This window comes from Stomoxys calcitrans, chromosome 2 (genome assembly GCF_963082655.1).
Source record: "Stomoxys calcitrans chromosome 2, idStoCalc2.1, whole genome shotgun sequence".
Taxonomy (NCBI): domain Eukaryota; kingdom Metazoa; phylum Arthropoda; class Insecta; order Diptera; family Muscidae; genus Stomoxys; species Stomoxys calcitrans.
Window position 1 is genome coordinate 144,029,320 of NC_081553.1, and position 12,714 is coordinate 144,042,033.

General features: G+C 39.1%; 1 protein-coding gene across 2 annotated transcripts; it reads left to right on the plus strand.

Moving 5' to 3' along the window:
- The first annotated feature begins 6,821 nt into the window (after positions 1–6,821).
- LOC131994995 (rab3 GTPase-activating protein non-catalytic subunit-like) lies at positions 6,822–8,723 on the plus strand. 2 transcript variants are annotated; one of them, XM_059362417.1, is made up of 3 exons: positions 6,822–6,928; positions 6,993–7,961; positions 8,050–8,723. In XM_059362417.1, the coding sequence occupies exons 2-3, from the start codon at positions 7,448–7,450 to the stop codon at positions 8,052–8,054; spliced, it is 519 nt and encodes a 172-aa protein (XP_059218400.1). In that variant the 5' UTR covers positions 6,822–6,928; positions 6,993–7,447; the 3' UTR covers positions 8,055–8,723. The 2 variants fall into 2 exon arrangements, with proteins under 2 accessions (XP_059218400.1, XP_059218399.1); XM_059362416.1 differs by having other exon boundaries at positions 6,823–6,928; positions 6,993–7,965.
- The last annotated feature ends 3,991 nt before the right edge of the window (positions 8,724–12,714 follow it).

Sequence of the window (12,714 nt, forward strand, 5' to 3'; positions counted from 1 at the left end):
TGCATTTGCTACACCGTGCCAAGTCTGCGGTGTAGAACGTAGCACTTTAAATCAGCTGCTATCATTTCATAAGCAACTACACCAAAATAACGGCATTCACTGATTATTATAGAATACAGCTATTGTAGACCATATTGTGGGGGTGGGGTGGTGTTGTGGTGTTGTGGGGGTGGGTTGGCCCCTTAAACACTTTTCCCGAATATTGAGATCAGATTTTTGTTTTACTCCCAAAGACCATTCATTCGAGCCCCATGTGGCTATGGTCGTAAATGTGTCCCCTTTGGGCGAGGTTTTTGGGGAGAGCCGGCCCCCCAAACACTTGGTCTCATATTTGGATATCGGATTCTAATTCTACACTCAAATACCTTTTATTTAAGCCCCATATTCCCATGGTCAGCAAATAAGTCTTGTTTGGGGGGTGTTTTGGGGAAGGGGTTGACCCCCAGAAACATGGTCCCACAGTTGGATATCAGATTCGTATTCTACTCGCAAATACCTTTCATTTGAGTCCCATATTGCCATGGTCGGTAAATATGTCCGATTTAAGGTGTTTTGGGAGTTGGAGTGGTCCCCTAGCACTTGATTCGACAAATGGATATCAGATATGTTTTCTTATCCTAAATACCTTTTATTTGAGTCCCATATTGTCGTGATTGGTCTAAATACATGTTTGGTAGGTTTTAGGGTCCGAAATTTGGATACCAAATTTTTATTTTTGGGGTACTATATGAGAGCACACAAAATTTCGCTTAAATCGCACCACCCATCTCCGAGATCTGGCGTTTCTGAAAATTAGGGTAAGGGGGCGGTTCCGCCCCCCTTCAGATATCAAAAAATGTAGTACCCTATTTTCACCACGGGGTCATTATGCACCATCTGTGAAAAGGTCTATTCTCCATTACAACAACAAAGACTATTATCCATTACACATTCTAGCCGACTTCGAAGAATGCACACAAATGACAAAGAAATATGTTGAACAAAAGTAGGAAATAAGGTTACCAGCTTTAAAAGAATTAACAAATAGCCCAAAAGAAATTCATTTCATCTATTTACATAAAAGCTTCAATATTTCTTAAGAAACACAACGATATTATAATAATACAAGTAAAAGCGTGCTAAGTTCGGCCGGGCCGAATCTTATATACCCTCCTAATGGATCGCATTTGTCGACTTCTTTTCCCGGCATCTCTTCTTAGGCAAAAAAGAATATAAGAAAAGAGTTGCTCTGCTATTAAAACGATATCAAGATATGGTACGGTTCGGACCATAATAAACACGTTTGTTGATGGTCACGAGAGGATCCATCGTACAAAATTTCAGGCATATCGGATAATAATTGCGACTTCTAGGGGTCAAGAAGTCAAGATCCCAGATCGGTTTATATGGCAGCTATATCAGGTTATGAACCGATTTGAACCTTATTTGACACAGCTGTTGAAAGTAAAAATAAAATACGTCATGCAAAATTTCAGCCAAATCGGATAGGAATTGCGCACTCTAGAAGCTCAAGAAGTCAAATCCCCAGATCTGTTTATATGACAGCTATATCAGGTTATGGACCGATTTGAACCATACTTGGCACAGTTTTTGGATATCATAAGAAAACACGTCGTGCGAAATTTCATTCCAATCGGATAAGAATTGCGCACTCTAGAGACTCAAGAAGTCAAGACCCAAGATCGGTTTATATGGCAGCTATATCAGGTTATGAACCGATTTGAACCATACTTGGCACAGTTGTTGAATATCATCACAAAACACGTCGTGCAAAATTTCATTCCAATCGGATAAGAATTGCGCACTCTAGAGGCTCAAGAAGTCAAGTCCCTAGATCGGTTTATATGGCAGCTATATCAGACTATAAACTGATTTGAACCATACTTGACATAGTTGTTGGATATCATAACAAAACACGTCGTGCAAAATTTCATTCCAATCGGATAAGAATTGCGCACTCTAGAGGCTCAAGAAATCAAGACCCAAGATCGGTTTATATGGCAGCTATATCAAAACATGGACCGATATGGCCCATTTACAATACCAACCGACCTACACTAATAAGAACTATTTGTGCAAAATTTCAAGCGGCTAGCTTTACTCCAGATGGACGGACGGACAGACGAAGGGACATGGCTAGATCGACATAAAATTTTACGACGATCAAGAATATATATACTTTATGGGGTCTCAGACGAATATTTCGAGTAGATGACGAAATTAGTATACCCCCCATCCTATGGTGGAGGGTATAAAAAGGACAACAAGGAGAAACTAAAAGAACTACTAAATGATAAAAAAAATACATATTGGAAACTAATTGGTCGATTATGGATGGAAACCTTAGTTCAATTGCGTTGTCAGATGACAAATTTGCCAGTTGCTAAAAATTCGATTTTTCGGCAACCACTTTTGTGTGGTTGCTCTGATGTTTTTATTAGTAAATAAGCAGTAAAATTAAAGGGAAATTAATTATTTGTGTTCAAATTGTTCATTTGTTTGTTTATTACAAATGTGTTGGTGTTTGTTGGCTTCACCGTGCTTAAAATTTTCACAAATCAATTATTCTTGATGTTGGAAAAATTGGAGGTTTGTGCGTGTGCAAAAAAAAATCGCCGCGTACTTCCGAAGAATAGTTAATAGTGTAAAAACATTTTAAAGCAAAGAAAAAATTAAACTGGCGGGTAATAAAAGAAGGAAAAAAGGAATCACATGCCGTCGACAATCGCCAGGAGTGTCTATTTCTATTATACGGACGATAGCAGATTTATTGCAAATTAACTTGAATATAAATTCAGTGGGCGCGCTCTTAAGTGTTGAAAAATATTGGGTTTGGAGCAATCCATTAAAAGCAGCAAACGGCGACATAAAATGATCTTTCACACGTTAATAAATAAAACAAGTGAAAGCGTGCTAAGTTCGGCCGGGTGGAATCTTGGGAACCCACCACAATGGATTCTGCTAAAATATGGGAGCTATATCTAGTTTTAGACCGAATTGGACCGTTCTTGACGCAGTTGTTGGGAGTCATAACAGAACACTATATGCAAGATTTTTAGCCAAATCGGGAAAAATTCGCGTCTTGTAAGGACTTAAGAAGTCAATTCGGGAGATCGCTTTATATTGGAGCTATATCAGGTTATACGCAGATTTAAACCGTACTTGGCACAGTTGTTGGAAGTCAAAATAGAACACTATGTGCAAAATTTCAACCAATCCATGGGCTCAGGAAGTCAAATCGGGAGATCGGTTTATATGGGAGCTATATCAGGTTATGGACCGATTTGGACTGTACTTGGCTCCGTTGTAAGGAGTCATAACAGAATACTTTGTGGAAAATTTCAAATCGGATGAAAATTGAGGCTTCCAGGGGCTCAAGAAGTCAAGTCGGGAGATCGGTTTATATGAGAGCTATTGGGTTGCCCAAAAAGTAATTGCGGATTTTTTAAAAGAAAGTAATAAAACTTAGAATGAACTTTAATCAAATATACTTTTTTTACACTTTTTTCTAAAGCAAGCTAAAAGTAACAGCTGATAAATGACAGAAGAAAGAATGCAATTACAGAGTCACAAGCTGTGAAAAAATTTGTCAACGCCGACTATATGAAAAATCCGCAATTACTTTTTGGGCAACCCAATATATCAGGTTATTGACCGATTTGGACCGTAGTTGACACAGTTGCTGAAAGTCATAACAGAACACTATGGGCAAAATTTCAAAAGTTGCGGTTTCCAGGAAGTCAAGTCATGTCGGGAGATCGGTCTATATCGAAGCAATCCCCAACGACCTACATCAAAATAATGCATCTGAGCAAAATTTCAAGCGGCTAGCTCTATGTGTTCGACCGCTATCATGATTTCGACAGACGTACAGACGGATATGGCGAGAATCGGAATTTCGAGACGATCAAGAATATATATACCTTATGGGGTCGTAGATCAATATTTCGAGGTGTTGTAAACGGAATGACTAGATTAGTATACCCCCATCCTATGGTGGTGGGTATAAAAATTGAAATTTTATGTCGATCTAGCCATGTCCGTCCGTCTGTCCGTCCATCCGTCCGTCCGTCTGTCTGTCGAAAGTACGCTAACTTCCGAAGCAGTAAAGCTAGCCGCTTGAAATTTTGCACAAATACTTCTTATTAGTGTAGGTCGGTTGGTATTGTAAATGGGCCATATCGGTCCATGTTTCGATATAGCTGCCATATAAACCGATCTTGGGTCTTAACTTCTTGAGCCTCTAGAGTGCGCAATTCTTATCCGATTGGCCAAGTATGGTTCAAATCGGTTTATAACCTGATATAGCTGCCATATAAATCGATCTTGGGTCTTGACTTCTTGACTTCTTGATCCTCTAGAGTGCGTAATTCTTATCCAATTTGAATGAATTTTGGCACGTAGTATTTTGTTATGATATCCAACAACTGTGCCAAGTATGGTTCAAATCGGTCCTTAACCTGACATAGCTGCCATATAAACCGATCTTGGGTCTTGACTTCTTGAGCCTCTAGAGTGCGCAATTCTTATCCGATTGGAATGAAATTTTGGCACGTAGTATTTTGTTATGATATCCAACAACTGTGCCAAGTATGGTTCAAATCGGTTCATAACCTGATAAAGCTGCCATATAAACCGATCTGGGGTCTTGACTTCTTAAGCCTCTAGAGCGCGCAATTCTTATCCGATTGGAATGGAATTTCGCACGACGTGTTTTGTTATGATACCCAACAACTGTGCCAAGTATGGTTTAAATCGGTTCATAACCTGATATAGCTGCCATATTAACCGATCTTGGTTAATTTGAATAAATTTTGGCACGTAGTATTTTGTTATGATATCCAACAACTGTGCCAAGTATGGTTCAAATCGGTTCATAACCTGATAAAGCTGCCATATAAACCGATCTGGGGTCTTGACTTCTTAAGCCTCTAGAGCACGCAATTCTTATCCGATTGGAATGAAATTTTGCATGACGTGTTTCAAATCGGTCTATAACCTGATATAGCTGCCACATAAACCGATCTTGCGTCTTGACTTCTTGAGCCTCTAGGGAGCGCAATTCTTATCCGATTTGAATGAATTTTGGCACGAAGTTTTTTATTATGATATCCAACAACTGTGCCATGTATGGTTGAAATCGGTCCATTACCTGATATAGCTGCCATATAAACCGATCTTGGGTCTTGACTTCTTAAGCCTCAAATAGCAGATTAAATCTTTTTTTGTATCCTTTTTTGCCTAAGAAGAGATGCCGGGGAAGAACTCGACAAATGCGATCCATGGTGGAGGGTATATAAGATTCGGCCCGGCCGAACTTTGCATGTTTTTACTTGTTTTTTTGCTGCAGGACTGCCAAAACACTATTACCGGCAACAATTGACAAAAGGTGCCATACATAATACAAACTTTTATTTTGGTTGCGTTGTCAGAAAACCACTTAACTGAACGTCCATATTCGACCCATAAGATTAGATCCAACAACATAATTACAAATACATAAAACAACATAATAGCAGAACTACATAAAGCTAATATAATAAGTCAATGAGTGAAGAAATTTCTACACTGATCAGCAGCCACAGCGCCGAGCCCAAATACATAAACCGCAGACCCATAGTATCACCCACAATTATTCCATGCTATAAATTACCTAAATACATTGGAGAAATTCTTCAAAACATTATCTTAACAGAAAACAACATTAAACAAGTAAGAGCGTGCTAAGATTGGCCGGGCCGTATCTTATATACCCTCCACCATGGATCGAATTTGTCGAGTTCTATGCGCAGTATCTCTTTTTAGGCAAACAAAGAATATTGAATAAGAACTGTTGTGTTATTGAAGCTATATCAAGTTATAGTTCGAATCGGACTATAAATGAATGCTGAACATTGTAGAAGTCATTGTCTAATATTTCAGTTCATTCGAATAAGAATTGCGCTTTGTAGCGGCTCAAGAAGCAAACTCGGGAGCTGTATCAAGCTATAGATCGATTCAGACCATATTAGACACGTATGTTGAAATTTCTTCCAAATCGGATGAGAATTGCGCCCTCTAGAGGCTCAAGAAATCAAGAGAAATCCCAGATCAGTTCATATGGCAGCTATATCAGGTTATGTACCCCTCCAGTGGCCCAAGAAGTCAAGATCCAAGTTCGGTTTATATGGCAGCTTTATCAAAGCATGGACCGGTACAGCCCATTAACAATCCCAACTGACCTAATCTAATAAGAAGTATTTGTGCAAAATTTCAAGCGGCTAGCTTTACTCCTTCGAAATTTAGCGTGCTTTCTACAGACAGACGGAGGAACGGATCGCCATCGACTTAAAATGTCATGGCGATCAAGAATATATATACTTCATGGGATCCTAGACGGATATTTCGAGGAGTTACAAATATAATGGCGAAATTAGTATACCCCCATCCTATGGTGACGGGTATAATAAAACTGCACAAATAATAACAAAAACAAGTAAAAGCGTGCTAAGTTCGGCCGGGCCGAATCTTATATACCCTCCACCATGGATCGCATTTGTCGAGTTCTTTTCCCGGCATCTCTTCTTAGGCAAAAAAGGATATAAGAAAAGAGTTGCTCTGCTATTAAAACGATATCAAGATATGGTCCGGTTCGGACCACAATTAAATTATATGTTGGAGACCTGTGTTGAATGTCAGCCAATTCGAATAAGAATTGCGCCCTTTGGGGCACACAGCCAAAAAGTTAAAAAATATTTTTTTAAGTTTCCTTAACTTTATTTGCAACAAAATAAATCATATCAACTTATATAAGTTTTTTCGTTGTACCGTCGACCTCTTTTAAAAGAGATTCTCTAAATTTGTAAGCTTCAACGTCTTCGTCATCTTATTACAAACGCCGCCGAAGAGGTTATTTATTGTTGTGACTGCCTCGCATATTTTATCATTTGTACGTTTTTCCTTCATTCGAATTATTATATCACTAACAAAACTTTTTGGCGTATCCTACGTAGGGGTAACTAACTGGACCAGGCCTGCTCCGCTGTAACTGTAATTTACTATTAAAATTTCCTCTATATAAGATCTATCTATCTATCTTCGGGAACACAGGTAACCCGAAAAGGAAACACAAATTGATATTTGTTTGATATGTATAAACTATATTTGTTTGAATTCTATTTTCACAAATGGAAGCGTATTTAATAATGTGGCCGCATCAGCACAGCTGATGGAACTGCAACTTTCAAAACAACATAAAAAGTAAATTAAAATTTCAAAAATCCCAAAATTTTTTTGTACATTTTTAAATTATGAATTTTTCAATAAGCCGAATTATAATACTCGGGATGACTAAGAGCACCATATGGGTTGGAACTCGGAGCTCCCATTTGTGTGGGTTTCACGAGAAACTCAGCTAAGAACTATGGGGTGCAGGTTGTGGTTTGCTGAGTTATGACATTGATGATCAATGTGTTCCATTTGGTTTCCATGCCCGTGTATCATCGACAACAATGGAAAGCTCGACAATTCTGGGTTTGGTGCAGAACCCCATTTGGGTTACTATCTGGCTGAGGAATGTTTTAAGATGTCATTGGCACGGCTTATCGCAATAGTATGGGAAATGATTTTGAAAGAACCCCACGTATCCATCACCGGCAGAGCAGCCATCACAATCCGTTGGCAAAGAAATAATATATCCATTTCCCCTTATGGACGTCTGGCTGTGGTCATTGATAATTTGGATAGAGGCTATAGCGAGATACAATGTGCATTTGTGCCAGTCAAAGAGAATACCTTGAAAGAGGTAGCAATGTCCAGACACAAACCCCTGCTCTTAATTAAAATATATTACACGCTCCATGATGAATTCATAGGGCGTACGCTTCTTGAAATAGCTGGGCGGCGTTTAAAATTATATGTAAATATATCACAAGGTACATTCTTGAAAAAAGCATCGGTGGCACAACAACATTTGACTTGTTGTAAGTAAGTATTGCAGCTGTCTATTATCCACAACCATGACAAAGCTTTTGGTACGCTCATCTTTTTGTACACTTGGTTTTCTTTTAGGTTAAACTTATAATTAACGTTAACCTCCGATCTGTGTGGTGTTCATCGTTAACATGACAAAAAGCTTAGCTGGGAGCTAATGAGCGCGTCCACATGTTGCGGATAATATAATGTTTTGTATACGTATTAGCTGCAACTGCTGTCTCTGAAAATCAGCGGTATGGAGTGGAGAGTATCAATGAGAGGCCGGGCGGCAACGGCTCTCGTTTAAATACTGAGTGCTTATGATTCTTCATATTGGCGCCTTTAAATAACCAATTGCCATCATGTTCCCACGGCTATCTGTCCTATGGACCGGAACGAGCTATCTCACCTGTAGGAGCTGGACGAGGATCGTTACCTCCACAGACAAATGATCGCAACAATCGTTATTGATTTTTATACCCTCCACCATAGGATGGGGGTATACTAATTTCGTCATAGAACTTGACAAATGCGATCTATGTGGAGGGCATATAAGATTCGGCACGGGCGAACTTAGCACGCTCTTGTTTTTTGTTGGGTTTTATCTTAACATGTAAACTGTTAAACTTTCAATCATTTGTTTAGAATTGACTAGCTGACCCGGGCCCGCTCCGCTGCGCCTTATTTTACTTTATATGGAACAAAAGTTTTCTTGGAATATTTATTTTCGACAATTAAAAAGCTTTTAGTGAAATACCATGCTACGAAAATAGTATATCGCTTGATTAACAATTTAACAATATAAGTGCCTTCGGTTTAGGGGAGTTTACACGATGAGGCGTCCCCCAAACACATGGCCGCAAAATAGGTTATCAAATTCGCTTTCTAATCTTAAATACCACACCCCTTTGCGGGGTGTTTTGGGGAAGGGGCGATTCCCTAAATACATGGTCCTAAATTTGGATATCAAATTCGTATTCTACTCCCAAATACCTTTATTTGAGCCCCATTTTGCGATGTTCACTAAAAAATTGCTGCTTGTGGGGTATTTTGGGAAAGGGATTGATCCCCAGAAAATTGGTCCCGAAAGTGGGTATCAATTCTTGCTCTACCCTACAATACCTTTTATTTAAGCTGCACATTGACATGAGGTATATATGGCACATTTAGGGGTGTTTGCGGATTAGGGTGGTCGCCCAAATACTAAGCCCGAAAAATATATCAGCAACGTGCTCTATTCTCATATATCTATATATAATTTATTTGAACCCCATATTGCCATTGCCCTCAAAATTGGATATCAAATCTCGTTTTCAAATTTCATTTAAACTCCTTATTGCAAAAGTCAGCAAATATGTCCGGTTTGGATTATTGGCCCTTAAAACTATAAATATTTAGTTGGGGGATGGGGTGGCCCCATAGACACTTTTCCCGAATATTGATATCAGATTTGTGCTTTACTCAAAAAGACCTTTCAGTTGAGCCCCATATGGCTATGGTCGTAAATGTATTCCCTTTGGGGGAGGTTTTTGGGGAGAGGCGGCCCCCAAAGACTTGGTCTCATATTTGGATATCAGATTCTAATTCTATACTCCAATACCTTTTATTTAAGCCCCATATTCCCATGATCTGTAATTAAGTCCTGTTTGGGGGTGTTTTGGGGAAGGGGTGGACCCCCAGAAACGTGGTCCCACATTTGGATATCAGATTCGTATTCTACTCGCAAATACCTTTCATTTGAGTCCCATATTGCCATGGTCGGTAGATATGTCCGATTTAGGGGTGTTTTGGGGCTTGGGGTGGTCCCCCTAGCACTTGGTCCGACAATTAGTTATCAGATATGTTTTCTTATCCTAAATACCTTTCATTTGAGTCCCATATTGTCCCATCTCCGAGATCTGGCGTTTCTGAAAATTTGGGTAAGGGGGAGGGTCCGCCCCCCTTCAGATATCAAAAGGGTATCACCCTATTTTCACCACGGGATCATTATGCACCATCTGTGAAAATTTCAAGAAAATCAGTTCAGCCGTTTCTGAGTCTATAAAGAACACACAAACATACAAACAAACAAACAAACACAAATTGATTTTTATATATAAGATTAACAAATTGTGTTGTGTGGATTTTATGGCATACATGTATCTATTTTTATTTATAGTTTAAAGGTTAAGAACCAGAACACGTACATGTTTCCATATTGATATGTATATCCTGATGTAAAATGGGCGCTAAAAGTCTATACACGACTTTTAGTTGTGCTAAATTTTTATACCCACCACCGAAGGATGGGGGTATATTCATTTTGTCATTCCGTTTGCAACACATCGAAATATCCATTTTCGACCCTATAAAGTATATATATTCTTGATCAGCGTAAAAATCTAAGACGATCTAAACATGTCCTTCCGTCTGTCCGTCTGTCTGTTGAAATCACGCTACAGTCTTTAAAAATAGAGATATTGAGCTGAAATTTTGCACAGATTCTTTTTTTTGTCCATAAGCAGGTTAAGTTCGAAGATGGGCTATATCGGACTATATCTTGATATAGCCCCCATACAGACCGATCCGCCGATTTAGGGTCTTTGGCCCACAAAAGCCACATTTATTATCCGATTTCGCTGAAATTTGGGACAGTGAGTTGTGTTAGACCCTTCGACATCCATCGTCAATTTGGCTCAGATCGGTCCAGATTTGGATATAGCTGCCAAATAGACTGATCCTCCGATTTAGGGTCTAAGGCCCATAAAAGCCACATTTACTATCCGATTTCGCTGAAATTTGGGACAGTGAGTTGTGTTAGGTCCTTCGACATCCTTCGTTTATTTGGACCAGATCGGTTCAGATTTGTATATAGCTGCCATATAGACCGATCCTCCAATTTAGGGTCTTAGGCCCACAAAAGCCACATTTATTATCCGGTTTTGATGAAATTCGACATTTTTGTGCAACTTGGCCCTAATCGGTCCAGATTTGGATATAGCTACAATGTAGACCTATATCTCGATTTAAAGTCTTGGCCCCATAAAAGGCGCATTTATAATAGGATTTCACTGAAATTTGATACAGTGACTTATGTTAGGCTTTTCAACATCCGTGTCGTATATGGTTCAGATCGGTTTATTTTTAAAAATAGCTACTGTACTTATTAGTATTTGGTCCAAATCGGAACATATTTTGATATAACTGATATGGGACATAAAGTATGAAATTTTCACCGAATTTTGATGAAAGGTGGTTTACATATACACCCGAGGTGGTGGGTATTCAGTTCGGCCCGGCCGAACTTAACGTCTTTTTACTTGTTACTTCTGAAACATAAACAAAAGGAGAGACTCCGTTTTGTTTGGTTCCTGTTTACATATTTAAAAAATGTTTAAACAAAACTATATTGGAGGCCACCTTAGCGCAGAGGTTGGCATGACCTGAAAGCCTGGCGAATCGAATCGTGGCGAGACATCAGAAACAATTTTCAGCGATAATTATCCCCTCCTATTGCTGGCGACATTTGTGAGGTTCTATGCCATGCAAAAAATTTTCCCCAAAGAGGTGTCGTACTGCGGCATTCCGTCGGACTGGGTTTTAAAAAGCAGGTACCTTATTATTCAGCTTTAATTTCAAGCGGACAGCTCTTATTGATATATGAGAAGTTTGCCCCTGTTCCTTAATGGAATTTTTATAGGACAATTTGCAATGCAACAATGGAGAAACCTAACACTGCCTTACAAACAGGAACTCGACGACGGACCCATCACCGACTTAAAGATTCGGATTCAGCCGATTCTTTCACGAGTTCTGTTATGACTTGCACCATCAAATAGAGGGTGATCTAAATCGATGTAAAACATTAATTTGCTGCTACACAAATCCTCCTCCAATATTATAACCAACAAGAAAAGACAAAAGTCGGGTGAAGCCGACTATATAATACCCTACACCACCGAGAATACGAAATAATTTAATATATAGCACTTATAACCATTATATATAGCATTGTAGCCGTTGAGTGAAGCGGACGTGTTTTTATTTCACTCCTCAAAGAAAACAAGTAAAAAGGCGTTAAGTTCGGCTGGGCCGAACTTTGGATACCCACCACCTCGGATATATATGTAAACCACCTTTCGTCAAAATCCGGTGCAAAACTCATACCTTATGCCCCATAGCAGCTATATCAATATATGTTCCGATTTGGACCAAATACTAATAAGTAAAAGTCATTGTTCAATTGTATATAACAAAATATTGGTCTTTTTAGTAGCTATATCTAAAAATAAACCGATCTAAACTATATACGACATGGATGCCGAAAAGCATAACATAAATCAGTGTGTCAAATTTCAGCAAAATCGCATAATAAATGTGGCTTTTATGGGCCTATGATCCTCAATCGGAGGATCGGTCTATATGGCAGCTATATCCAAATCTGAACTGATCTGAGCTACATTGAGGGAGAACGTCGAGGGGCCTAAGGCAATTTACTGTCCCAAATTCCAGCAAAATCGGATAGTAAATGTAGCTTTTATGGGCTATGACCCTCAATCGGAGGATCGGTCTATATGGCAGCTATATCCAAATCTGAACCGATCTGAGCCATATTGACGGAGGATGTCAAAGGGCCTAAGGCAACGTACCGTCCCAAATTTCAGCAATATCGGATAATAAATGTAGCTTTTATGGGCCTATGACCCTAAATCGGAGGATCGGTTTATATGGCAGCTATTTCCAAATCTGGACCGATCTGGGCCAAATTGACGAAGGACGTTG

Coding starts and splice junctions, on each gene's coding strand:
- LOC131994995 (XM_059362416.1), top strand. CDS start 7,448: ATGTGTTCCATTTGGTTTCCATGCCCGTGTATCATCGACAACAATGGA.